Source organism: Urocampus carinirostris, chromosome 12 (genome assembly GCF_059441175.1).
Source record: "Urocampus carinirostris isolate Australia breed hairy pipefish chromosome 12, RoL_Ucar_1.0, whole genome shotgun sequence".
Lineage (NCBI taxonomy): Eukaryota > Metazoa > Chordata > Actinopteri > Syngnathiformes > Syngnathidae > Urocampus > Urocampus carinirostris.
The window spans coordinates 11,979,189-12,004,020 of NC_142360.1; the positions used below are offsets into that span (position 1 = coordinate 11,979,189).

The 24,832-nt window shown below is 42.2% G+C and overlaps 1 protein-coding gene and 1 long non-coding RNA gene across 3 annotated transcripts in view; one reads left to right on the forward strand and one right to left on the reverse strand.

Annotated features, from left to right (window-relative positions):
* On the forward strand, nucleotides 1–23,279 carry LOC148354950 (uncharacterized). Of its 2 annotated transcripts, XR_015852316.1 has the most exons (6): nucleotides 1–87; nucleotides 3,347–3,479; nucleotides 21,011–21,166; nucleotides 21,702–21,790; nucleotides 22,827–22,953; nucleotides 23,080–23,279. It is a non-coding gene; the product is annotated as an uncharacterized LOC148354950 (long non-coding RNA). The 2 variants fall into 2 exon arrangements; XR_015852315.1 differs by lacking the exon at nucleotides 3,347–3,479 and having other exon boundaries at nucleotides 5–87.
* LOC148354951 (divergent protein kinase domain 1A-like) overlaps nucleotides 2,579–24,832 on the reverse strand; it is a 27,469-nt gene continuing 5,215 nt past the window's right edge. Inside the window, exons 2-5 of the mRNA XM_088350552.1 lie at nucleotides 23,047–23,181; nucleotides 22,858–22,965; nucleotides 19,005–19,184; nucleotides 2,579–6,958 (exon numbers count right to left, since the gene is read on the reverse strand). Of these exons, the coding sequence (XP_088206678.1) occupies nucleotides 6,155–6,958; nucleotides 19,005–19,184; nucleotides 22,858–22,965; nucleotides 23,047–23,181 (1,227 nt within the window). The 3' untranslated portion in view covers nucleotides 2,579–6,154. The remainder of the gene's footprint in view (nucleotides 6,959–19,004; nucleotides 19,185–22,857; nucleotides 22,966–23,046; nucleotides 23,182–24,832) is intronic.

Sequence of the window (24,832 nt, forward strand, 5' to 3'; positions counted from 1 at the left end):
AATCCCTTTTGGCAGTTTATTTAGTAGACACTCAAAATAAGAGAGGACATTAAGCTATCCCGGCTGACGCTCAAGGAAACTGTGCGGGTCAGATGTATCGACATTTCGTTCTGTATACACGTATACACAAATGACAATAAAGTATATCTGAATCTGAATCTGAATCTGAATAACTATTGAGCTTCTAGTAGAAAATAAGCGTATTGGACAAAAACCTCTAGTATGTATAATACCAGGCTTGAATGAGCAATCATTAAGTTTATAGTTTAATAAACACTTGAGATAAATAGAAAGGACATCAATTCATTTTTAGCTTAAGAAGAGAACTTGAGAGACTGTACCTTTCTTTTTATAAAATCTCCTAGGTTACAAAAAGCAGATCAAAGTCAAAGTCAAATCAGATTTGTTGTCAATTCTGCAGCATAAACAGAGAATTGAAATTGTGTTTCTCTCAACACTATGCTAGGTCACAAACACTTTGCTATGGTGTGGCCCTCAAAGAACAGCAACACAATTGGCCGATAGTGACAATGATGTAAACAGTGCCTATGATTTAAAATAGGGAACAACACTAGCATTACAATCAATCTCCTTTGCAGGTGTCCAATAATGAAGAGAAAAATACATTCTTTATTGTAAGATAGCGAAATAAAAACAAATCCTGACAAACATTACTTGTGTGTTCTTTATGGTTTCATTGTTCTGGTACAATTTCCCAAAGCTCTCGCCGTAGCTTTGACCAAAAAGGACTTTCTTGTTGTTGCCTAAAAACAGGATAACACCAATACATTAAGCAGGGGGCTTCAACACTTTTCAAGCAGAGACCAACTTTTTGTCACAAACTAGCACAAAGGGCTACCAATTTGATATCTCATCTCGTCTCATTAGCTGCACCGCTTATCCTCAGTAGGGTCACGGGGGTGCTGGAGCCCATCCCAGCAATCATCAGGCAGTGGGCAGGGGACACCCTGAACTGGTTGCCAGCCAATCACAGGGCACACAGGGACAGACAACTCGCTCGCTCATTCACACCTAGGGACAATTTGAACCGGCCAATACACCTGATATGCATGTCTTTGGAATGTGGGAGGAAACCGGAGTGCCCGGAGGACGCCCATGCAAGCACGGGAGAACATACAAACTCCGCACAGTAAGTCCCGTAGCTGGGTTTGAACCCACACAGGAGGTTCCCAAGACCTTAGAACTGTGCTGCACACGCGCTAACAACTGCGCCGCCGTGCTGCCCCCAGTTTGATATGCGTTTGTAAAATAACAACTTATCATGTTATTACTTTGTTGTTAGTATGTTATTACTAGGCTAATTATTGGAAGTAGGGTTGAATTAACAGCCACTACAAACAAATCATAATAGAAGAAAATTACAATGACCCTACCAACATTATTATTGATCCCACCAACAAGAACAATGTATTTAAGGTGGGTGAAAGCCAAGGCAGGTTAGTATGTGTACTTAGCGACTGTAAATATTAACTGGTCATTTAAACAATTATTTTCGGCCATTTTTTGTTACTTACCTGATATGGACCAGCGTCGAAAAAGTCCCACACAAAAGCTCCACAAGGTGGCGCAAACACTGTGTTGCGGTAAATAAAAGAATGTTATTTTGTTGGTTGAATTTGTGTGCGTTTAGGGGGGGTTAATGATTGCGATCACCAACGTGTATTTGTGCTCCAGTGTCTGTCAACCTACAGTCTTTGATCATAATTGTACACGTTTTCCAGTTATTTCCTTTTAATTATCTTAATCATCACATTAATATTTGATAAAGTTAATCATTTTGATAATTAATGCACTATATGATCATCCATATATTTGAATGCAGTTATTTACTTATTTAATTCTTGTTTTGTCCAATGAATGTCTCAATGTTTCTCTCTAAGTGGTGTTCTGATTTACTGTTGGGTTGCTCTGAATCCTATCAAAACAACAACAGTACCAGATTAGGTCTGGACAAAGATTAGTGTGAAGCTAAGAGTTGACGAATTTTCCACTGTCTAATGATTTGTTTTTGTCATAATATGCCATGTTCTGCCCCTCTGGCATATAAATGATAGTCAGCCATTTTGATAGTCCTCTTGTCAAATAACACAGCCTTGTTATGTAACCACAGGCCAGAATATTCTGTTTTATTATTTCATTTGTTTCACTGTAAAAAAAGCTCAACAAAACTGCTCCTCCAGCGCTTGTTATTACCCATCTCATCTCGGTCCCCGGATGTTGATTCGGACACAGGAAGGAAGAAAAAATCTGTCTACATTCACACAATAGTTTGTTTTTCCAGTACAAGACAGTGACGGATATATATTATAAATTATAAGTTGTATCATTGTCAGTGTCGAGTGCATTACTTTAAGAAAGTAATTAGCTATAACTACTCAGTACTTCTTCCAAAAAGTAACTGACTTAGTAACCGCGCTACTCTATAATAAAAGTAATTAGTTACTAGAGAAAGTAAATATTTCTGTTAATTTAAAAAGATGTTTCTGTCGAAGAATTTAAAATTTTCTGAGGAGTAGTCGAGTAAGTTGAATACAGAAGAATGGACAGGTAGTTGTGTTATAGAACCTTTTAATATGTATTGCACCTCACCAGCAACATGTTAATCCTATACTTGAAGTGCAACAAAAAGAATCAGTGAACAATATAATAATATAACAATCATCAGTAAACAATATAAAGTGAGTTGAATAAATCAAATCTAACTCTAATGGTCCGTTGTAGAGATGGGAATTCTGAGTCTTTTCAGAGAATCGGCTTTGTAGTTACAGCGGCTTTTAAGTCAGCTGTTTTTAAGCCTAGACTGAAACGACCCAACCTTGATCCAGGAAGCTTGTGTAACTACAGACCTGTGTCAAACATACTGTTTCTTTCTAAAGTACTTAAAAAAGTTGTGGCACTGCAGCTGAATTATTTTATATCTGAGAACAATATTTTTGAATCGATGCAATCAGGATTGAGGGCTAACCACTGTATTGAGACAGCCCTGATTAAGGTAACCAATGATCTTCTACTGGCAATGGACAACGGTGCTTCATCACTCTTGCTGCTCCTGGACCTTAGTGCTGCCTTTGACAATGTGGACCATAATATCTTACTACAACGGTTGGAAAAATGGATTGGTCTCTCAGCAACCATCCTCTTATGGTTCAGAACCTCTCAGATAGGACACACCGTGTTAAATATGGTGAAATGACATCTGAGCCCTTTAATGTTACCTGTGGTGTTCCGCAGGGTTCAGTACTTGGCCCCCTTCTGTTCAGCATTTACATGCTTCCATTAGGTGATATTATTTGCCAGTATAATATCAGTTTCCATTGCTACGCAGATGACACTCAACTATATCTTCCGATGGAGGAATCCGCCACCCTAAACTGTGGAAACTTGGATGCCTGTCTCACTGAGATAAAAGAATGGATGTCACTCAACTCCTTGCGCCTTAACTCTGAAAAGACCGAAATGTTAGTTATTGGTCCATCTAAATGCCGTGACTTGTTCTCAAAAACTGCTCTGAACATTGACAAATGTGCTATCACCCAGAGTGACTCAGTCAAAAGTTTAGGTGTCATATTTGACCCCAATCTGTCCTTTCAAACACACGTTAAGAATATTACTAGAACAACTTTTTTCCATCTTTGCAATATTGCTAAAATTCGCCCTATGCTGTCTCAGTCGGATGTGGAGATTATAATTCATGCGTTTGTTGCATCCCGTCTCGATTACTGTAATGCACTACTCTCCGGTGTCCCGAAGTCCAAAATCAAGAGCCTTCAGCTGGTACAAAATGCTGCAGCGAGGCCTTTAACCAAGACAAGAAAGTTTGATGACATTACCCCGATTTTAGCTAAGCTGCATTGGCTTCCTGTTAGTTTAAGATGTGATTTTAAGGTTCTGTTGGTAGTATACAAAATCATGCATGGACTTGCTCCCTCATATCTTTCAGATTTAATTTACCGGTAGCCCTATGTTCCGGTCTGGAGCCTTTGCTCTTAAAATGCTGGTCTACTCGTGATTGGACCCAAGAGCCAAGAAGAGATCCGCAGGTTTGAGAGCGTTCTCCATTCGGGCCCCAGTCCTGTGGAATGCTCATCCCCCTGAGGTTCGATCTGCAACCTCAGTGGAACTGTTTAAATTGAGGCTTAAAACACACTTCTATTCTATAGCATATGAATAACTTATACAGGTATTATATGTTGACAATATATTTGTATTATTTGTTATTGCAACATCCATTGCAGCCTGGTCATCCTGGAAGGGGGATGTGCGGTCCCTTCTTAAGGTCTCTTAATTTTCCTCATGTTGAGGTTTTTGAGTTTTTGCTTGCCCTCATGTAGGTTTTAGATCAGAGGATGGTGTAATAATAGTCGTGGTGTGCAATAATCTGTGGTCTGCGCAGCCCTTTGAGACTCTGTGATTAAGGGCCACACAAATGAACATGACTTGACTTGAGTTGACTTTTGCTTGGCTCACTAAAAACAGCCCTGCTCTTTCAGCTCCCAAATGTCTCTTCAGGTTGCCGCACCATCCGTCATACGCATTTTCTTTCTGCAATTTAGTAAATACTATATTCGTAATTGATAACCTACGATATGGTAGTTGCTATTTTAAATGCTGACATGATCGCAAAAGACGTGATGTAACAACTCTGAAGAGAGCAGAAAACCGCTGTATTCAAAGTACCGGACTGCTTTAAAACAAATTAAAAACAAATGGTCAAAAGGCCAGTGCACTAAAATGAGTTTCTGATAAAAACTCCGACTCATCAATTGTTTCAGGTTAATAATAACCTTTTTGATCTTTTGGGTTTTTCACTCAGTTTCCATCTTGTGCAGGAGTTTGCTCAGCAAAAAAGCCCAGACACGCCAGATTTAAATTCTCTTAGTAAAGTTAGATATATAAATATTGACATAATAATTAGTTTCATTCTCAAATGACAGTAAAATAGTGAAAACATTACCAGGAATCATGTAAACTGAGTATGAAATTCCAAGACAATGCCATACACTCATCTTCTGTTTCAGTTTGAGGAAAGGAATACAATATTTTTGAAAAGAAACCTACTAAGTAGGTTGGGCAAACAACTTCTACTTAAATGCCTGTTGCCATGCTAACGCTATTGCTAATGCTAACACAAGGTTTTCCCTGTGGATGGTGGGATTGGACCACAGGGGTCAGCATCATCTAAAAGAAGGCCAGCTTCCTGTAGATTCATTTTGTTCAACTGAATTATTGATATGATATATTCTCTTCTATTGTTATGGCATATTCTAAAGCGTACTCATCGTTAATATTTACCTTAATTCAAAAAACAGTGAAAATAAATAATTAAACAGTCATGTGATTCCCCAAATATATGCTCTGCTTAGCATAGGACTAAATTACACCAATAAAGAAACAAAAGTAGAGATAAGAAGAATTTACCCATTTGTTCATAGAAAAGGACTCATTTGAAGTGGAAGCTAACCAATTTTGTTAAAATAAGATGGCAACCTAGAAGGAGTGTCTTTAAAGGAGCTGTACAGAATTTGAAAATTTTTCACTCGCTGCCTCCATTTTCTGGATTGTTTCATGATTGCCGCCTCTGTAAAGCTTTTTATGTTGCATGAGACATGCTCAGGTAAACTCTCTTTTTTTTTTTTTTTGTTGAGGTTGCGGTTGTCGTTTGGCCTCAACTCGAAACGGCCTTTTATAACTTTCACAACTACTGCCACTGCTACACTAACTAATGGAAAAAAATCCACACACCTTCCCCAACCAAAAGTGTTCTACCCTGAACATCTTTGCTAAGACAAAGCTAAATGAACATAGGCGTGGTGGGGGAAAAATGGTAAGGGCTCTTTGATCTCAATTAGGCATAATACTTAATGGAGAAAATATTCTACTTTCAAGTTTTTAAGCACACCTCAAATGGCACACCTTGCCTTTAAAGTAGAATCTTATGATCAAAAACGATTTTAAATTCTCCAGAGTTTTTGCTTCAAAACAACAGAACATGTATATCTGTAGCTGCATCTAGATCCAGATGCAAAATCCCAAATAATTTTGGTTATCAGTCTTTTTAGGCTAAGGTAAGATTCCAACCAAATTCCAGATCAGTACTAGAATCCTCCTCCATCTGAGTTCCGATCGCTTTAAATTAAGAATCTTTATTGTGTGAGATCTTCTTCCACAACAAAGTCTTGAGATTGTTAAGGACCAGCGAGTGTTGGATCTCGGCCTGATCTGCCGATCCCCGGAGGGCTGTGCAAGCACCCAGCTGTTTCTCCAGCTCCTGGTGGATGTCTGAGGGCGCCCCTTGCAGGACGTATTCTTCCAAGACACGGCAAGCCTTGGCCAGGTTGGGCTCCGTCACCTCTGGTGTGCAGCGGCGCTTAGTGAGGTCGCAGGAAGTGTGGCAGTCCATGCCGTAAATGCAGTCGGCGTCCGTGTCGCAGCTCTGCCGCCTGATGGCTTTTTGGAAGGTGGTCTCTGCCACAATGTTCTGGGTGTCCACTAACCGAAAATCATGACGCCCTGTGTACCCAAACCGGGAAGCGCTCAAGTCACACATGAGGAAGCTACCGAAGGCTCCGTGGAACAGGTCCTCGACAAGCTCCAGGAGTCCGATTGAAATCTTAGCTCTGTGGGGCCAAGCGGGTGTGAACCAGTGGTCAGTGGTGCCCCGCAACCAAGTTGGCGCCCACGCCGGTGCCCTGATGCCATAAAGCGGAGCATTAGGCACGTTCTCCATTATGTAGAGGTCACCGCAGAAGCCCAGGATCTTGGGCGTGTGCCCACGTTCCTGCAGCACCAAGGCCAGCAAGAAGTCATCGAGCTGCAACAGCGCCCACGAAGACCGAGCCTCCGCCAGGGAAATGTGACCGTCCTTGTTAGCGTCGGCCGCCGCCAGGGTACGCGCCGTCAGCTCGGCCAGGTTGACTTGCTCATCGTCCATCTTAGCCTGGGAAGAAAACATCTTTCTCAGTGAGTCACAAAAAAGTTCTTTTGGCACGCAAATTCGAGATCACATGTGTCAAACTCATGGCCTGGAGGCCAAATGTGGCTAGCCACATCATTTTATTCGGCCTGCTAGACAATGCTGAGAGAAGCACAACAGAAACATGCATCAAACAATGACTTACAGATTTAAATATAGATAGATAGATAGATAGATACTTTGTTCATCCCCGAAGGGAAATTCACATTTCCAGCAGCATCCCTGAGCTGAGAACAATCGAGAACAATCGAAAATAACACGGGAGCTGCTGGAGTGGCTGCCATTCGTGACGGCGCCGGAAGAAAAGATTCAATTTGAATCATGTACAAACAAACAAACAATTGAATCATGTACAAACAAACAAACAAACAAAATATTCATGTTTCAATAAGTGGAGTGTTAATAAAATGGGGGGAAAATAATTTCTGATACTGATATAACCAGGTAAAACTAATTTTAAGTTACCTGTCCAAATGAATGTTGTGCCATCTCACCTTTCCCACTCTCTCTCCTCTCACCTTTCCCACTAGCCAGCACTTAGCGCTTTGTTTCTCCTAGCCCGGCAAGCAGAGTTCAGAAGTCCTCCAGTGTTTCTGTCAAACCTGTGCGAGGGGCTAGACCACTTCTATCATTTCGCTCCAATGTCTGAAACAATTTGTACTATTGCAAAGGTTGTAGGGCCTACAAACGTCGTTTGTTTTTACAATTCTTTCACAAGATTTCCACTTTTTTTTTCCTGGTATCTTTTGTCGCATAATGCTAACATTTTTGGGGGGTATTTAGTCGGTGGCACAATACAGAACTGTATTTAATCACATTTTTGAGTGGAAGTACAATGTTGGCAACAAGATTCACTTGATCTCATCTCCTTAGCTGCACCGCTTATCCTCAGTAGGGTCGCGGGGGTGCTGGAGCCCATCCCAGCTGTCTTCGGGCAATGGGCAGGGGACACCCTGAACTGGTTGCCAGCCAATCGCAGGGCACACGGGGACAGACAACTCGCTCGCTCTAAACAACTAGGGACAATTTGGACCAGCCAATTCACCTGAAATGCATGTTTTTGGAATGTGGGAAGAAACCGGAGTGCCCGGAGGAAACCCACGCAAGCACGGGGAGAACATACAAACTCCGCGCAGTAAGTCCCGTAGCTGGATTTGAACCCACACAGGAGGTTCCCAAGACCTTAGAACTGTGCCGCGCACGCGCTAACCACTGCGCAGCCGTGCTGCCCTGATTCACTTGATATACCGGTAATTGGAAATTATTTGAATGCAACACAAACTTTTTCTTCTTTTTTCCGTGTTTTTTTTCTACTTTTTTTTAAATTCCTTTAAAAAAAATCGCATTATCTATATGTAACGGGTGTAATAATAACTTTTATTTTATTGAAATTCCTGCTAAAATATGTGTATAGTTTTTGGTAAATGTCCTGCAATGCTGAGTCCAACAGTGCCATCTGCTGGTATGGGGTGGGGTTTGGTTTTGGCTTCTAACATGTGACCAGGAGGCGGGGTTTTGTCAGTTTTACCAGAGTACTACAAAGGTAAGACATATCTTTTGGTGCTCCACAAAATAAGTTAATTTTAAACTTTATAACCCCAGCTGACAAATCTCTCACCATGCATAGTAATGTGATTGATATTGTCAAGCTGTTTAGGTTTATTTTCGTTTTGTTTCTGTTTTACTAAATATTAATTCCCCTTGTAGAGATCAAAGAGATCAGACCCAGCAGAAAAAGCTAATGTTGTGACTCATCCATTTGCAGGTAAATTGTACCCATTTTTATACTCATTATTGTTTTTATTCCTATTTTTCATATACATTAAAAAAAAGGATGATGTTGGTTAAAATTCAGAGTAAAGAAAAACATGTTGACTTCATTGTAAACGTTAAAAATCCACTATACGATCTCTTGTTAAAAGTATCTTGTTAAAATGCAAAGATTTATAAATGTATTGTGATATTCTAAAATGTATTTTCTGTAAAGTGAAAAGACAGCTCTTTGATATGCTTTGTTGTCAGTTTTACCAGAGTACTACAAAGAGATCAAAGAGATCAGACCCAGCAGAAAAAGCTAATGTTGTGACTCATCCATTTGCAGAACTGTAATAATAAAAACCTCATCATCCAGTCCAGCGTGAATGTGGATCTTTGGTGGGACACGTACAACGCGGTTACATTGGTGCCGTGACCCGTGACTTCTATCAAACTCGCCGAACCGAGGACTGTCCTACCTGCCACATGAGCTCACAGTATTTGAAATTTTAGTTACATGAGCGATATTGTTTAGCTCATTACAGTGCAGTGTCACAGTGATACGAAGGCTGCTGATTTATTTTGTGATTTTGACTTATTTACATTTTTTTCTGTTAATCTTTGAAACATGTTTAATCAGAGCAATGTGTTAGCTCCACAATTTGACACACCTATTCACTTTGGCAGGGGCAGGGGCATGTTTACCCCCATCCCCTCTGATAATAGTTCTACCCCAGGTGGTGCTACACATAGAGTAGAGGCAAGTTCCAGTGTGAGCACCCATAATGCAGCTGACCAACATGCTAGCCTACCTTCACCTCAGGTCAGACCCACATCTACGCCAAATTCCACGAGTGAAATTTCTGAGGGTTTAGCTGATCACATGACAAATATTATTCAGGAGATAGGACATAAATTGGCTGATAGCATATTCTCAAATATACAGTCACATAATATAGTAGCTCCTAACGCTGCTGCCACACAAGATGTAGCAAACAGATTGAGTCAGGTGGTTACGCAGAGAAAGGTTAAGGAACCGCCGTCATTTATTGGGGATGGCTCAGACTCAATAACAATACATGAGTGGGAAGATCTAATGAGGACATTTATAAAAAGGAGTGATGTGAGACTTGAAGAGCAAGCAGAGGAAATCCTTATACATTTGAGAGGAAAAGCTAAAGATGTAGTTAGGTTTAGCATTAGAAACAGTAATATAGACGTCTATACCCGCCCTGACATGATTTATAGTCTTCTCAGGAAATACTTTAGCTGTACCAAGTACTCTGCTGTCCCTTTAGCTGACTTTTATTCAACTTTGCCCAAAGACCAGGAAGACCCCTATGACTACTGGCTGAGACTAAACAGAGCAGCTGACCTTGCCTCTGAGTGCTTGAGAGAGCAGGGCAAAACATTTGACAACCCTGAAATAGAGGTTACTCGCATGTTTATTAGGAACTGCCCATGCAAGGAACTGTCACTCACTTACAGATCAAAAACCATCGAAAAGTGGTCAGCATGTGAGGTACTAGAGGTGCTGAATGAATACCACGCTGAGAAGAGCTACAAAGCAGATTCCCTACAACAACCTGCGAATAGAGCGGAAATTGCCGTACACAAAGCTGAGGTGAACCATGGTCCAACCCTCGTGCACGAGCCACCTCAGACTTCGAGCCCACAGTATGTCTCTCTAACGGACGTTATTAGTATGTTGGAGAAAGTTCTGATACGTGTTACCTCGAACCAGTTTCAAGAGAGAGGGGGAGCTCCAACCAGGCGACCTGGAGCCAGAATAAATGGTTTCACTGCCAAGCCATGTATCATTTGCAAAGAAGTCGAACACAGTGCTCTCTCTCATTGCCGAGACAAAAACCTTTGCTTTCACTGCCATGCCCCAGGGCATTCTCGACGTGATTGTCCAGTGACGAAAGTTGTCCCGCTGCCTCAGGGAAACTAACTGATCTGCGCTTAGGGGAGAACAGTGCAGATCAACTGAGTATACCTCCCACCACTAATGTGAAGCCTGACATGCAAGACAATAAATCAATTTATGAGTTGTATAGCAACAAGATACCTCCATCGAAGAAGCTGATCTTTCAGGGGTTTCAGAGAATAGCGGAGACTGACGAACTGTTTTACACACCTGTACTTGTGCAAGAAGGCCCCACTTTCAGAGCGGCTGTTGGACAGCGGGTCGATGGCTTGTACAGTAAGTGAGGACACAGCTAAGTACCTCCTGCAGCAATTCCCTGATATGATGAGTTACACGGCCGATGATTATGTCATTGTAGGCTGCGGTGGACACCAAGTTTCTCCCAGAGATATGTACGACATTCACGTCACAGTTTACGGGTGCCAAATGATAATACCAGTAATGGTGGTGCCAGGCCAGACAGAACAGATGATCCTTGGCAGCAATGCCATCAAATATATTTTGACTCAATTGAAAAGTACTGATGGCTATTGGAGATTAGTTTCCACTCCTGACAACGGTCTGTCCGATAACCACAGTCAATTCCTGTCAATGCTTTCCAACACAGAGAGATGGAGAGGTGATTGCATTCCAGACAAGGTAGGGACAGTAAAGATCAAGAGTTGCGTGACGCTGAATCCACGGACCGAGTACGTTATTTGGGGCAAGTTACCTGAGTTGGCCGGGGCATCAGCGGGCAGCACAGTGGTCGTTGAGCCAACCCAATCTAAGGCTGCGCCCAGACAAGTCCTTGTCGGACGAGTTGTTACTCCACTCTGGGGAGATGGATGGGTGCCTGTTAAAGTCTTTAATCCCACGGACAGAGTTGTGGTGCTGAGAAGAAACAGGAAAATTGCAGATGTGTCTCCTTGTATCGCAGCGGAAGACCTGCCCAATGCAGAGGAGGTCAAGTGCAACGTGCAGAGTGTACAGAGCAAAGAGGTCCGACCCAGGTCAGAAGAGGACATGATGCGTGCATTGGAAGCTCTGGGACTGCAAGACATTGACCTGAAGTCATGTGAGGTTTCGCTGCAGTGTAAAGACAAGCTCCTTCATATCATCGAACAATTCGAGTCAATCTTTTCTCGCCATAAGATGGACTGTGGAGAGGCCAAAGAGTTTGTACATCGTATCCACCTTGTTGATGATAAGCCGTTCCGTCTACCCTACAGACGTATACCACCAAGTCAGTATGAAAAACTGAGGACGACTCTGAATGAGATGGAAGAGAAAGGAATTATTCAGAAGTCGACTAGCGACTATGCATCTGCGCTTGTTCTCATATGGAAGCGGAATGGAGAACTAAGGGTATGTACTGATTTCAGAAGGCTTAATGCAAGAACCATAAAGGATGCCTACCCACTACCGCATCAAGCTGATGCTTTGGCCGCACTTGGGGGAAATGCCTTTTTCTCCACAATGGATCTGACGTCAGGCTACTACAATGTCCCCTTGCACCCTGACGACAAAAAGTACACGGCATTCTCCTCACCATTCGGCCTTCACGAGTACAACCGGCTCCCTCAGGGACTTTGCAACAGCCCAGCAACATTTATGAGGATGATGATGTCAATATTTGGTGATCAGAATTTCATGAGCCTATTATGTTACCTCGACGATCTGATGGTGTTTGCCCCCACAGAGGAAGTTGCACTCCAACGCCTGCAGATGGTGTTTACTCGCCTTAAGGAACACAACCTCAAGCTCGCACCCAAAAAGTGTTTTTTCCTCAGACGGACGGTGAAATTTCTTGGGCATGTCATCAGTGAGGATGGAATTCGGACTGACCCCGAGAAAGTGAGAGCGATAAATGACGTACAAGTCGCTGATCTAATGGAGTCGGATGGCAAGACGCCATGCCCTAGTAAAATCAGATCTTTTCTAGGCATGGTGATGTATTTCCAAAGCTTCATTGAAGCATGTTCTGTGAAGGCAAAACCTCTGTTCAGGCTCACATCTGAATCTGGTGACAAGCATAAGCGCAAGAGAGCCCGCAAGAAAGGTCAAGTGAAGCTGACGCCTGCAGATTGGTCCGATGCATGCCAGAACGCCTTTGAAACACTGAAGCACGACCTCGTGACAGGTGTCACTCTGGCCCACCCAGATTTTGATGCGCCGTTTATTCTGGCTGTCGACGCATCCTTTGATGGGATTGGAGCAGTCCTGTCACAGCTGCCACCTGGTGGAAAAGTAGCCAGACCAGTCGCCTTTGCAAGTAAGACGCTCTCTCGCTCCCAGCTCAACTACCCTGCACACAGGCTCGAATTTCTTGCCTTGAAATGGGCGGTATGTGATAAATTCAGCCATTGGTTGAAAGGAAGACACTTTACCACGTGGACCGACAATAACCCACTTACATACATTTTGACCAAACCAAGACTTGATGCGTGTGAACAGCGGTGGGTAGCGAAGCTAGCTGCATACAATTTTGACCTGAAGTACATTCCCGGCCCAAAGAACATCGTAGCCGACGCTCTGAGCCGTGAGCCATTTGTACGGTCATGTGTGGGTCATCGCCTTGTTACCGAGCCCTATACTTCGCTCTTGGACCAAGTCAACAGGGTGAACAACAGTACTGTGCAAGAGGTGTTCAGAGTATCCAACAATTGTCACGCTGTTGTAGACGAGAGTGCTGGGACATCAGACGAGTCAGTAAAAAGGGCAATTCCATCAGGCTCCAATGGTTCTGTGACATCAGAAGAGGTTGCTGCTGTCTTCAGTGCTCAGTCCACTGGTGGCGTGGGTCAAGTGATGGGAACAGATGCCAACTTCAATCTTCTGCAGAAGGGAGATCAGTCAACGGCACTCCCACAGAGTCAGCTTGTTGGTTTACAAGAACAGGACAACACAATAAGCAGAACCATGTACTTTGTGCATAGACACAAGAGACCTACCAGGCGTGAGAGAGCTGTCGAGTCGCCTAGTGTGATGAAACTACTGAAGCATTGGAGCAGACTCACCATACAGAATGGCATGCTCTACAAAATAAGGAAAGATCCTCACATGGCCAAGAAAATCTTCCAGTTTGTGGTGCCTGATTCATTGAAACAGAAAGTCCTTCAAGGTTTACATGACTCAGCAGGTCACCAAGGCCAGAACCGTACTTTGTCTCTGGTGAGGCAACGATTCTTCTGGAATGGCATGGAACGTGATGTTGTGAATTATGTCAAATCCTGTCAGCGCTGTGTAGTAGGGAAAACACCGGAACCACACAACCGTGCACCACTCAAGAACATAGTCACCTCTGAGCCTATGGAGTTGGTCTGTATAGACTTTTGGACTGCTGAGCAAGAGAACAAGTCTGTAGATGTCCTGGTCGTAACTGATCATTTCTCCAAGATGGCGCACGCCTTCCCTTGCAGAAATCAAACCGCCAAACAAGTTGCTCGCCGTCTGTGGCAGGATTTCTTCCTTGTCTATGGTTTCCCACGGCGTATCCACTCTGATCAGGGAGCTAATTTTGAGAGCAAACTGATCAAAGAGCTTCTAGAGATGGCAGGGGTGCAGAAATCCCATACCACTCCGTACCACCCCATGGGAAATGGTATCGCAGAACGATTCAACCGAACATTGGGAGATATGATCAGAACCCTTCCCCCTCAGCCCAAAGCAAAGTGGCCACAAATGCTGCAGCAGCTCACATTCTGCTATAACTGCACAGAGCATGAGACAACAGGGTTTGCACCGTTTTACCTAGTGTTTGGTAGGATCCCTCGTCTCCCTGTCGATGTCATGTTTCAACATGCTAATACCAATGATGCTGTTGTCAGCTACTCTGACTTTGTACGCCATCTGAAGAAAGATCTACATGAAGCTGCTCAAATTGTACAGAGGAATACTCTCAGAGAACAGACTCGTCATGCCAAGCTGTACAACCGTAGGGCCAAAGGATCACCTCTCGTCGTGGGAGACCGGGTGTTGATCGCCAACAGAGGTGTCCCGGGGAAACGCAAAGTTGCAGATAAGTGGGAGTCAACCCCGTATGAAGTCATATCAGTCAAGCCTGATCTCAATGTCTACAGAGTCAAGGATTGTCTGACGGGCAAAGAGAAGGTAGTTCACAGGAATTTGCTACTCTCTGTTAGCTTCTTGCCCTGTGAGGATGATCTGGCCAGCGAATCTGAACACTCAGAGTCTGACGCTGCTATGCATGGAAGTGATGTATGCCCTGATCTACCTGACGCGGTTGAAGACAGTGATGTCCGTACAGTAAACTGGGTGATACAGGCAGGTGAAGAGCAAGTTCATCCAGAGGTAGAGGATAACTCACTAGACAGCAGATCTGATGCCCAGTCCGACTCTCGCAGTGTTGATACATCCAGTCGAGGAAGTCAGCACATCCCCGAACAAGATGTTGACCATACTTCAAGTGACAATACGGGAAGCCCATCACAGTGCTCTGAAAACATGATCCCTTTGGGTATGGGTCTCCCAGACGAGACCCCATTGAACACTGACCATCTGGACGCAGACTCCCCTGATACTGACTGTTTAGACTTGACTGCCCCAGACCTTCAAGCTCAGGTTATTTGTGCTCAACCTAACCGTTATGGTCTTAGGGTCCGCCAGTCCATCAGGCCTTCTAGTCGTCTTATTTGTCAGATGAATGACCATGTGGTAGGTGACAATCCTCTGTCCGCAATATCTGCAAGTTCCTAGTTTAAGTCCAGTAGAGATGCACTTTCAGTTTGAGTAACAAAGCTTGAGTAAGAAACAAGAATTGTGCCTATGTGAGCACTTACAACTACAGGAAAAATGTTTGATATTTCAGAGATGTAACAGGCATCTTTGAGTCTGTGCTTAGTTAGGAGTTTGATCGCCTCCTTTCTTTTCACACTCCTTTTTGGGAGAGTTTTAGAACTGACATGCACTTCAGTTTGTTCCTTGTAATACTGTACCAGTTTTCGTGTCCTCTTTTTCATCAGTATTTGCTTTTTTGGCATGTGATTTTTTTTTCTGTTTAGTGTAGCACTCCCATATTTAGCAGAATTTCAGGGGGGTGTATGTAACGGGTGTAATAATAACTTTTATTTTATTGAAATTCCTGCTAAAATATGTGTATAGTTTTTGGTAAATGTCCTGCAATGCTGAGTCCAACAGTGCCATCTGCTGGTATGGGGTGGGGTTTGGTTTTGGCTTCTAACATGTGACCAGGAGGCGGGGTTTTGTCAGTTTTACCAGAGTACTACAAAGGTAAGACATATCTTTTGGTGCTCCACAAAATAAGTTAATTTTAAACTTTATAACCCCAGCTGACAAATCTCTCACCATGCATAGTAATGTGATTGATATTGTCAAGCTGTTTAGGTTTATTTTCGTTTTGTTTCTGTTTTACTAAATATTAATTCCCCTTGTAGAGATCAAAGAGATCAGACCCAGCAGAAAAAGCTAATGTTGTGACTCATCCATTTGCAGGTAAATTGTACCCATTTTTATACTCATTATTGTTTTTATTCCTATTTTTCATATACATTAAAAAAAAGGATGATGTTGGTTAAAATTCAGAGTAAAGAAAAACATGTTGACTTCATTGTAAACGTTAAAAATCCACTATACGATCTCTTGTTAAAAGTATCTTGTTAAAATGCAAAGATTTATAAATGTATTGTGATATTCTAAAATGTATTTTCTGTAAAGTGAAAAGACAGCTCTTTGATATGCTTTGTTGTCAGTTTTACCAGAGTACTACAAAGAGATCAAAGAGATCAGACCCAGCAGAAAAAGCTAATGTTGTGACTCATCCATTTGCAGAACTGTAATAATAAAAACCTCATCATCCAGTCCAGCGTGAATGTGGATCTTTGGTGGGACACGTACAACGCGGTTACATATATATATATATATGGATGTCGCTAAGGGCCCGGTCACACAGCCGTTTGCGTCTGTATCGCGGGTAAAATTTTGCGTTTTTTTTTTTTGCCCGTGGTTGCCCGCGATGGAAAATGCGCAAAATTGGCCAACCCGCTGTTCATCGGTGGTATGCCCGCAAAACAGACGCCGGCGACTGTTCCGCGTCCTCATCGCGTCATTTCCGCGTCATTTTCTCGTGTGGACCACGGGTATAAAAGCTGTTGAGCCGGCGTAATGCCGAGATTTGCATCCCCTCGCTACTACAACCACTTTTACCTCGTTTTATCTCACTTTTAGGGAATTTAATGGCGGACATATAACCAAAACCACTTCGTCTTGCATTTATTGGGAATGTAATACAACTTAAACCATTCCGTCTTTGCGTTTGTTGTGAATGTAATCGAACGGTAATGCATGCCGTAAACAAATCACTTTTGAGCAGGTAACATGTTTATTTTGCCTTTTTCTATGTAAATCGCTCGTATTGAAACTGTTATGCACTCTACCATAAAGCCTATTTCTGCATAATAAGCTTTACGGTAGAGTGCATAACAGTTCTCAAAAGTCATTTATATACGGTGTGCATTACCGTTCAATTACGTTCACAACAAAAACAAAGACGGAATGGTTTAAGTCGTATTACATTCCCAACAAATGCAAGACGAAGTGGATTTGGTTATATGTTCGCCATTACATTCCCTAAAAGTGATATAAAAGTGAGATAAAACGAGGTAAAAGTGGTTGTAGTAGCGAGGGGATGCAAATCTCGGCAGGGATGCATTTCTCTGCATAACACCGGGCTGTAGAAATCATAACCGTTCAAGACACAGTCCCGTGAAGAAATAAGATTTCAAGCTATGGCACCGAAGAAGCCAATATGTTATTATTGTAATAGTTTTTCATTTTTATTTTATTATCTTGTTATGAAATGAAAATAAATGTCAAGAAATAAAAATGGATTAAGACGAGGTCACTACGATGACGGGGATCCATGTTCACCCCTTGACGTCTCGAGCACAACTGACGTGTGCTCGGCAAATCGCGCTGTATATACGCGGAGAAAGGCGTTTGACCGTCACACGCGTAACACGCTAATTTCACGTAATAACACCGCGATACAGGCGCAGAACATGCTATGACCGTGCTCCACCCACAATTACCCGCTGAAATTTCGCGTCCTACGCACGTGTAACCACGCCCTGGCCGCGGCCATAGCACGTCGTTCCGCGTAATTTCCGCGTCATTACCTTGTGTGTACCACGTGTGCTGCCCGCGGTTAACACGTGGTCTAAAGTTTTGAGCAGCGCAAAACTTTTTCGCGCGGCCAACCGCGTGTGAATTTCCGACCGCGAGTAAAGCACTGCTGTATCTCGTCTCTATGGCGATCTCAAAGCGTCCAACAGCGTCTGCTTCCCGGGCAGAAATTTCTGGCCGTGATTAAGCCTCGATACAGACGCAAACGGCTGTGTGACCGGGCCCTAAAGCCAGGCGCTACTCACAGAGCACCCACTGTAGCTGTATTTGTTGACCATCATTGAACAACCAAACTTTTTTTTCCTTTCTTTTTTCCTTTTTTCTTCATTTGCAATAAAAAAATTATATATCACAGAACTAATAAATCCCAGCAAAAGTATTTGCCATAGCAGACGATTTTGCTATTTTTAAGTCCCATTTGTAGTACAAAAACAACCATCATAAATGCAAAAAGACAGACAATGGCATATGGAAAACATTTATCTTACAAGTAAAACATTTTTAAATTACTTAAGATGAATAAAATAACTACACGTATATTCATTCATTCATTGATTGATTTTTTAATTATATTAGATTTTTTTTATCCATTGACTCATTATGCGGCCTGTCCAAAATCACACTTTTTGTCAACCCATTCATTTTGCCCCTCAAACTCAAATTTTTGTGTTGTGTACAATGTTGCTTCATTCACAGGGACAGTGTGTATTATTTCACGCCTCCAAATGGTAAAACAAAAACAGTATTGATGTAAGATAATAAGCAATGAAATCAATAACTAAAATGTAAACGTTGACTTCGTAGGAAATCTGTATTCATTTTTCATAACATGAGGCTGACAGAGAGGGAGATGTGATTGTCTAGCACTAGGCTACTACATGTACAAATCAAAAATCTGTGGAGAGCTGGGTAAAAAAAAAGAAGACCAATGCTGTGTTCCGGTCACTTTAAATATCCGTAGTTTGTATTCTTTCTTGTGCTTTTAGCGCTTGATTTTGGTTGACCGACCCAATACAGTGAAAGGTAGTGGTCAAATGCACTGCCCCTTTAAATAACTATATTACTATACGACTATATTATGCTGTCCTGTCTGAATCTTTCCTCATTGTACTCACGTAAATGAACCTTACCTAATACTTGTCCTAGAAGTCATGAGTGGTTAAAAGTGCTAGGACGGCTTACCTTAAAATACTCCATGATCATCTCTCTGAACTTTTCCATGGAAGTCCCCTTGGGCGGGTTGTCGAAGAGGGCGGCTGCCCTCGCCCCGCCCTCCATTTGGCTCCCGACGTCGTAAGTGGGAATCTCGCTCACCTGACACCTCACAACGCCCTCAAAGTCACCCCATATGATCGAGTACACCTGCAAAAAGCATGCAGAACACCAGGGATATGCAATCAGGGCAGGCAGGTCATCATCGCCTGTCATCAGGGGCGATTTTAGGTTTAGAGATTTGGGGGTGCTGATCAACCAGAGTGTCTGGCTAGTTATTTTATTTTCATTTTACTCAAAGCGATTCAGGAGCGAATGTCCATACTAGTGCTCAGAGGACATAACTTAGACACACGCAACAAGAAAGGCTGATTAATGTTGCATTCAATTCAATGCAGCTAAGATGAGGACTAATATCTGTTGGTGATAACAAAGTCATGGTTTTGGGTGATAAAATAATTGTTCAACATAACCACTGTAATACACCTGCGCCTCCACAGACTCCGCCGCTATGTCACAAGTGACACTAGTTGGGGTTAAAGAGGAGCGGGAAGTGGGGCAAAAGCTGTGCTAGAAATCAAATGAACTAAACAATATCAAGGCAGTGTAGTATGTCCGCGTTGTTCACAATTATGTTTTACTTTTTATCTAGTGTTTTTTATCATTTGTCAGGTAAACCTATATTGTCCTGTATTAAGGAAAAGAACTGCTACAAGATTTGAGTTCGATTTGGAGTGCTTGAACACTTCCAGAAACGGGCTGGTCACGCCCATGCCAGTTATCACGGATATATGAACTGAATGGATGGATAAGGCAGTCCTGCTTCGTGTTGAGGCATTCATTTTTACAAATATACGAAGCCACAAAACACGGCATAGTCCTCCATAATTTAGGGCTTGCACATCAAAACCAGTTTTAGGTTCTTTTTTAACCACTCCATAAAGAATGTCCTATTTTAGGGGACTTAGAAAAAGGGAGCTCACAAATACAATTACTCATTACTCATTTTAAAGGGTGATTAGACTACAAATTATTGTGCAAAACAGTGATGGGAAGTTAGGTGAGGCAAGTGAATCTGTGCCTTACCTGTCATCATGGGAATACAGAATCAAGAATACATACATATGTATTCAGCATTCTCAATTTACCCTCGAGGCATGCATTTTTTGGGTGACACAATTTTTGTCAGTGTGCATGATTTGGATGTTTAATAACTCTGCCTTTTAGGAATATTTTTTCACTTCCAACCCCTCAAAATGTTCAGTGTCATCAGACCTATCCATACTCGTATAGTTTTCCATTTTTTTATTCCTCCCCTAGCCCTTTAGGACATTACATTTACTAATAGTGACGATAGAGAAAACTAACAGAACTGCACATACATATACATAAAATTTTGAGGTAAATATTTTATATGGCCTAACTACAGTAAAGCTTTGAATTAGTCAAAAAGTTGTGCCATTTTTAAAAAAAATGCTGATTATTATTATTTTTTTTTTTTACAATAGCAGTTTCCCCCCAAACCTTGCACAATGCATGTCAGTGTACATTATTTGGATGTGACCTTGAAGTCATCTATGAATATTTTTTTGACTTTTTTTCCAACCACTTGTTGCAGTAAACATCGGACGACCCAGTTCCTTGTTCCACAGGTTCCTTGTAGACTCGTCTTTTGACTTGTACAGTCCAGCTAAAATGAGAAGCCCTAAAAATGTTGCTATGCGGGGATCGTGGTCCAGCGAATTATCGTTCTCCCCGCTTTTAAATTTGTCATTGCAACTATGTGGTCAATAATTTCCTCAGTAAAAGGCCGACTGATGCGGGCAATGGCATACAAAGTTGGCCCGTGGTCCGGCACTGTCGGAGGCAAAAAGTGGCCAGCCACTTTGTGTGATGGAGACCATATGATGTTTTCATTTTTGGATCGCCAAATTTTTATCCACTCTTCCACATCATCTTGTACATTCTCGTTCCAGATACTCTTCCATGTCCTCTTCCTCCACATCTTCACCCGGTTCATCTGTCAGGACCAGAACAGAAACAGGACCCAATTGCGTTACGTTTCTCACAAGTTTTATTGAAGGGAAGAGGAAGGGCTGCACCCACGATCCGACGTTCGCTGGGCGCGGGAAGTAAGTCGCTCTCGTACTCGGATTGTGATCCGAACATGAAAGTGGATCTTCCGTAGAGAGTGATGGCGGTGTCAGGGACGAAAAAAACGGGTCGCTAGCCGGTACAGGAGAGCAAAAATGTGTTTTGGATTGGAAATGAGTCGTGAGCCAGAACGGGAGAGTAGACATAGTCGGGGATAAAAAGAAGTCGTAAGCTGGGCGAGTAGACGTGGTCAGGATCAAAACGGGTTGAAGCTGGAGACAAACGACAGGTGGGAGTCAGGGTCGAAAAAAGCTTGCCTAGTATATACTGAGGTAAGCAATACAAAATAATCGTACACAATATTTTTTTTTCGGAATGATGCATGATGGGAAATCCCCAGGCGGCAGACGCATGCGACTGACAAATTTGCGTTTTTCTGTACAGATTTCCTTGTACGTCGTACTCATTTTAAAATGCATAAAAAAACGGACTTTGTACGGCAAAACCGTACAGGTTGATAGGTATGCATTTAGATGTTTGTTTCCCATTAATCAGTTGTTTATCTTTTGGCAGTGCAGAGTGAACACGCCCCCAATGCTTTGGCTGTGCCAAGAGGCACCTACGCAATTCAAGTTCACTACACTGGATTTTTTTACAACAAGGTAGAAAGCAGCAGCACGGCGGCGCAGTGGTTAGCGCATGTGGGGCACAGTTCATGTCTTGGGAACCTCCTGCGTGGGTTCAAATCCTGCTCCAGACTTCCTGTGCGGAGTTTGTATGTTATCCCCTTGCTTGCGTGGGTTTCCTCCGGGCACTCCGGTTTCCTCCCACATTCCAAAAATATGCATTTCAGGTAAATTGGCCGGTCCAAATTGTCCCTAGGTGAGAATAAGCGAGTGAGTTATCTGTCCCCGTGTGCCCTGCGATTGGCTGGCAACCAGTTCAGGGTGTCCCCTGCCCACTGCCCGATGATTGCTGCGATGGGCTCCAGCACCCCCGCGACCCTACTGAGGATAAGCGGTGTAGCTAATGAGATGAGATGAGATGAGGTAGAAAGCATGAAAATTCTTTTGCATCGCTTTGCAGCAGTTTCTGCAGAGCAACGCAAATGGATTGTCGTGCGCGTGATGCAAAACGATGTGCAATACCAGCATCAAGGGGGCTGCAGTTAGTAGTTTGCAGGTAAAATTATAACCATTATTATGATTATTAATATTATATTTGGACTTTCGCGGCAGTTAACTAAAATGTTTATTTGGCATACAATTGACCCCACGGCACTAAAGAGAAAAACACCAAAATCCTAGGAAATGCATTGAAATACCCCAGGTTTAGGATAAGTTAAAGACTATGAATTATAATGTAAGTCTACATGTCCAAATAATGTACATGCCATGCTTTGTGTATGGTATGTGGTTGGCACCTAAATGGAATAACATAAATTACAGCACAATGCCAAAACATCCACATGTTCTCAGAACCCATGGGAATTTTGACATTCTAAGTGTTTACTTTTTACTGCTCTCTCTTTATTTGAAAATACTGGAAGCATGAGCATTTGCATAATATGTACCTGCATGCCATGAGGGTTAACTTCAATTTTTTTTTTAATTTTCTTTTTTGTAATTGCTGAGTTTGAACGTTATATTATGAATATAAATGATACAATTAATATCTAACATCACTGTTGGCTTTTAGGTGTCATGAAACATGAGAAAAGTCATCAAACCTGTTTGGTAGCGTGTGAGCTGAGGCACTTGTTGAGCACCAAGGTCTTTTTGTCGCATAAGCTGCTGCAAGCTGCACCATCCACCAGGCCTTGTTGGTATTTGGCACACTTGAATACAACACCAGCATTAGACAACACAAGCCTTGCCAAAAAGGTTTCACAAATGTTTCTGTGTTTTTTTTTTTTTACCATCTCTGCGGTACATCGGCGACCTCGGCACAGTTCCGAGTACGACGAATACTGCACGTAGACCACCCAGCTGCCCACCAGCACCGCCAGCCAGCATATGAACAGACACTTTAGGTGTGCTGACGACAAACGCACCTTTTTGGTGTGGAAAGAACAACATAGAAAAAAATTAAATTGAAAAGGAAACCTTGCCTGTAATCTAAATGAAAAAAACCTGTCTTTGTTTGAAACCAAATAAACTTTTAGCACTATGTTTAACTGCAAATGCCATTTTATGACTGTTTTCTGATACTGAAACCTAACCTGAAACCAGGGCCTTAAAACCCTGATTTGAAACCTGAAATTCAAATCAAAGAAATCCAAACTTTGCTTGGAAAGCAAGGCTTCATCCCACTTAAATTTGAAACTCTCATTTTCAGTACAAACCCAGTCTTGAAACCCCTATATGAAAATCCATACAGTGACCCAAGGCGCTATTCAAAATTTTGTTTCAAAACAATCCCGCTGTGTAATTTAAAACACAAATTGAAGGGACAGAGTTGTACGGTAAAATAAACTTTAGACGGCATTCTGTTTTGCAGAAAGGGAGGGGCTCAAAGACAACTCCTAGATTGCATTAACCCTGGACCCCAGTGAAAAAGGCGAGAACATGACGGTCCTTACTCTACGATTCAAGTCTGATTGAGCCAATGACTGAAAAAGTCTAGCCTGCACGGTCCTCCCCTGTTGGGCCAAAATTTAGCGTTGGGATTTTTACAAATGCCGGCAGTAAGTGCCCAACAGGACAAAAAAAGGACCTGCCAGACGCCAAAATGCTACTTGAGGATTCCGCACTGCAATTTCCCACCCGGACCTTCCATAACCTGTCCTAAACCATCATCAAATCGATCGCACAAGCAAAATGCATCCCAATAGTCACAGGTATCGATTGGTGTGATTACAGGGGTATTATATCGAATTGCAATAACGCCCAGTTATTTAAAACCATAAATGGTGAAAAACAACTAACTTTAAATTGTAGCCAACCTTTAGATCATTTACAAGGTTTTTCATCTGTTTTCCTGTTTAATTGTCAAAAAACAAATGCAGTGCTCCTAGAAGATGAGACAAGTTTCACAGGATAAACCCACTTTTTTAGTTTTTTTCATCAATTGATTATTTATTTAAACTATTTATTGACCCCTGAATCCGCTACAATGTGTATTTTTTGACAACTAAATGTTGACGTATGGTGTAATGCAACCAAAAATGTGTGCTGAAAACCACAGGCGAGAAATCAAGCTACAGAGACTAAAAGTGACCAAAATTCACCATAGAAAAAAAAAGTCTTGATTTTGTCTTGCCCATTTCGGCTCTAATCCGTATCGTCTATGTCACTGGTAGAAAATTACAACGTCATTATAGATCGCTACTATTTTTTTAGGTATAGTACATTGTCTGTCTTGCTGTGAACAAACAGGTGCCGTGTTATATTTGTAAGGTTCATTACCGCTTAATAAGGGGAATTGCAACCATTATTACGGGGAGCAATTGACTGAGGTTGACAGGTATTAGAACGAGAGACCGTTGATGATACGAAAGCACTTACTGTACACTTAAAATTAAAATTGGTGCAACTTTGATTAAATGTACACACAACAATTTTTACAGCCCATTTTGTTCAGTGGTAGTTTGCATCTGCAAACTGGACAAGCTGATGTTGGAAGTGAGCATTCGTATTGAGCGGTTTTGAGCGGTCTCTAGTGGTTGCCTCTGGGACTTCCTATGAACTGTAATTTCCTTCGTG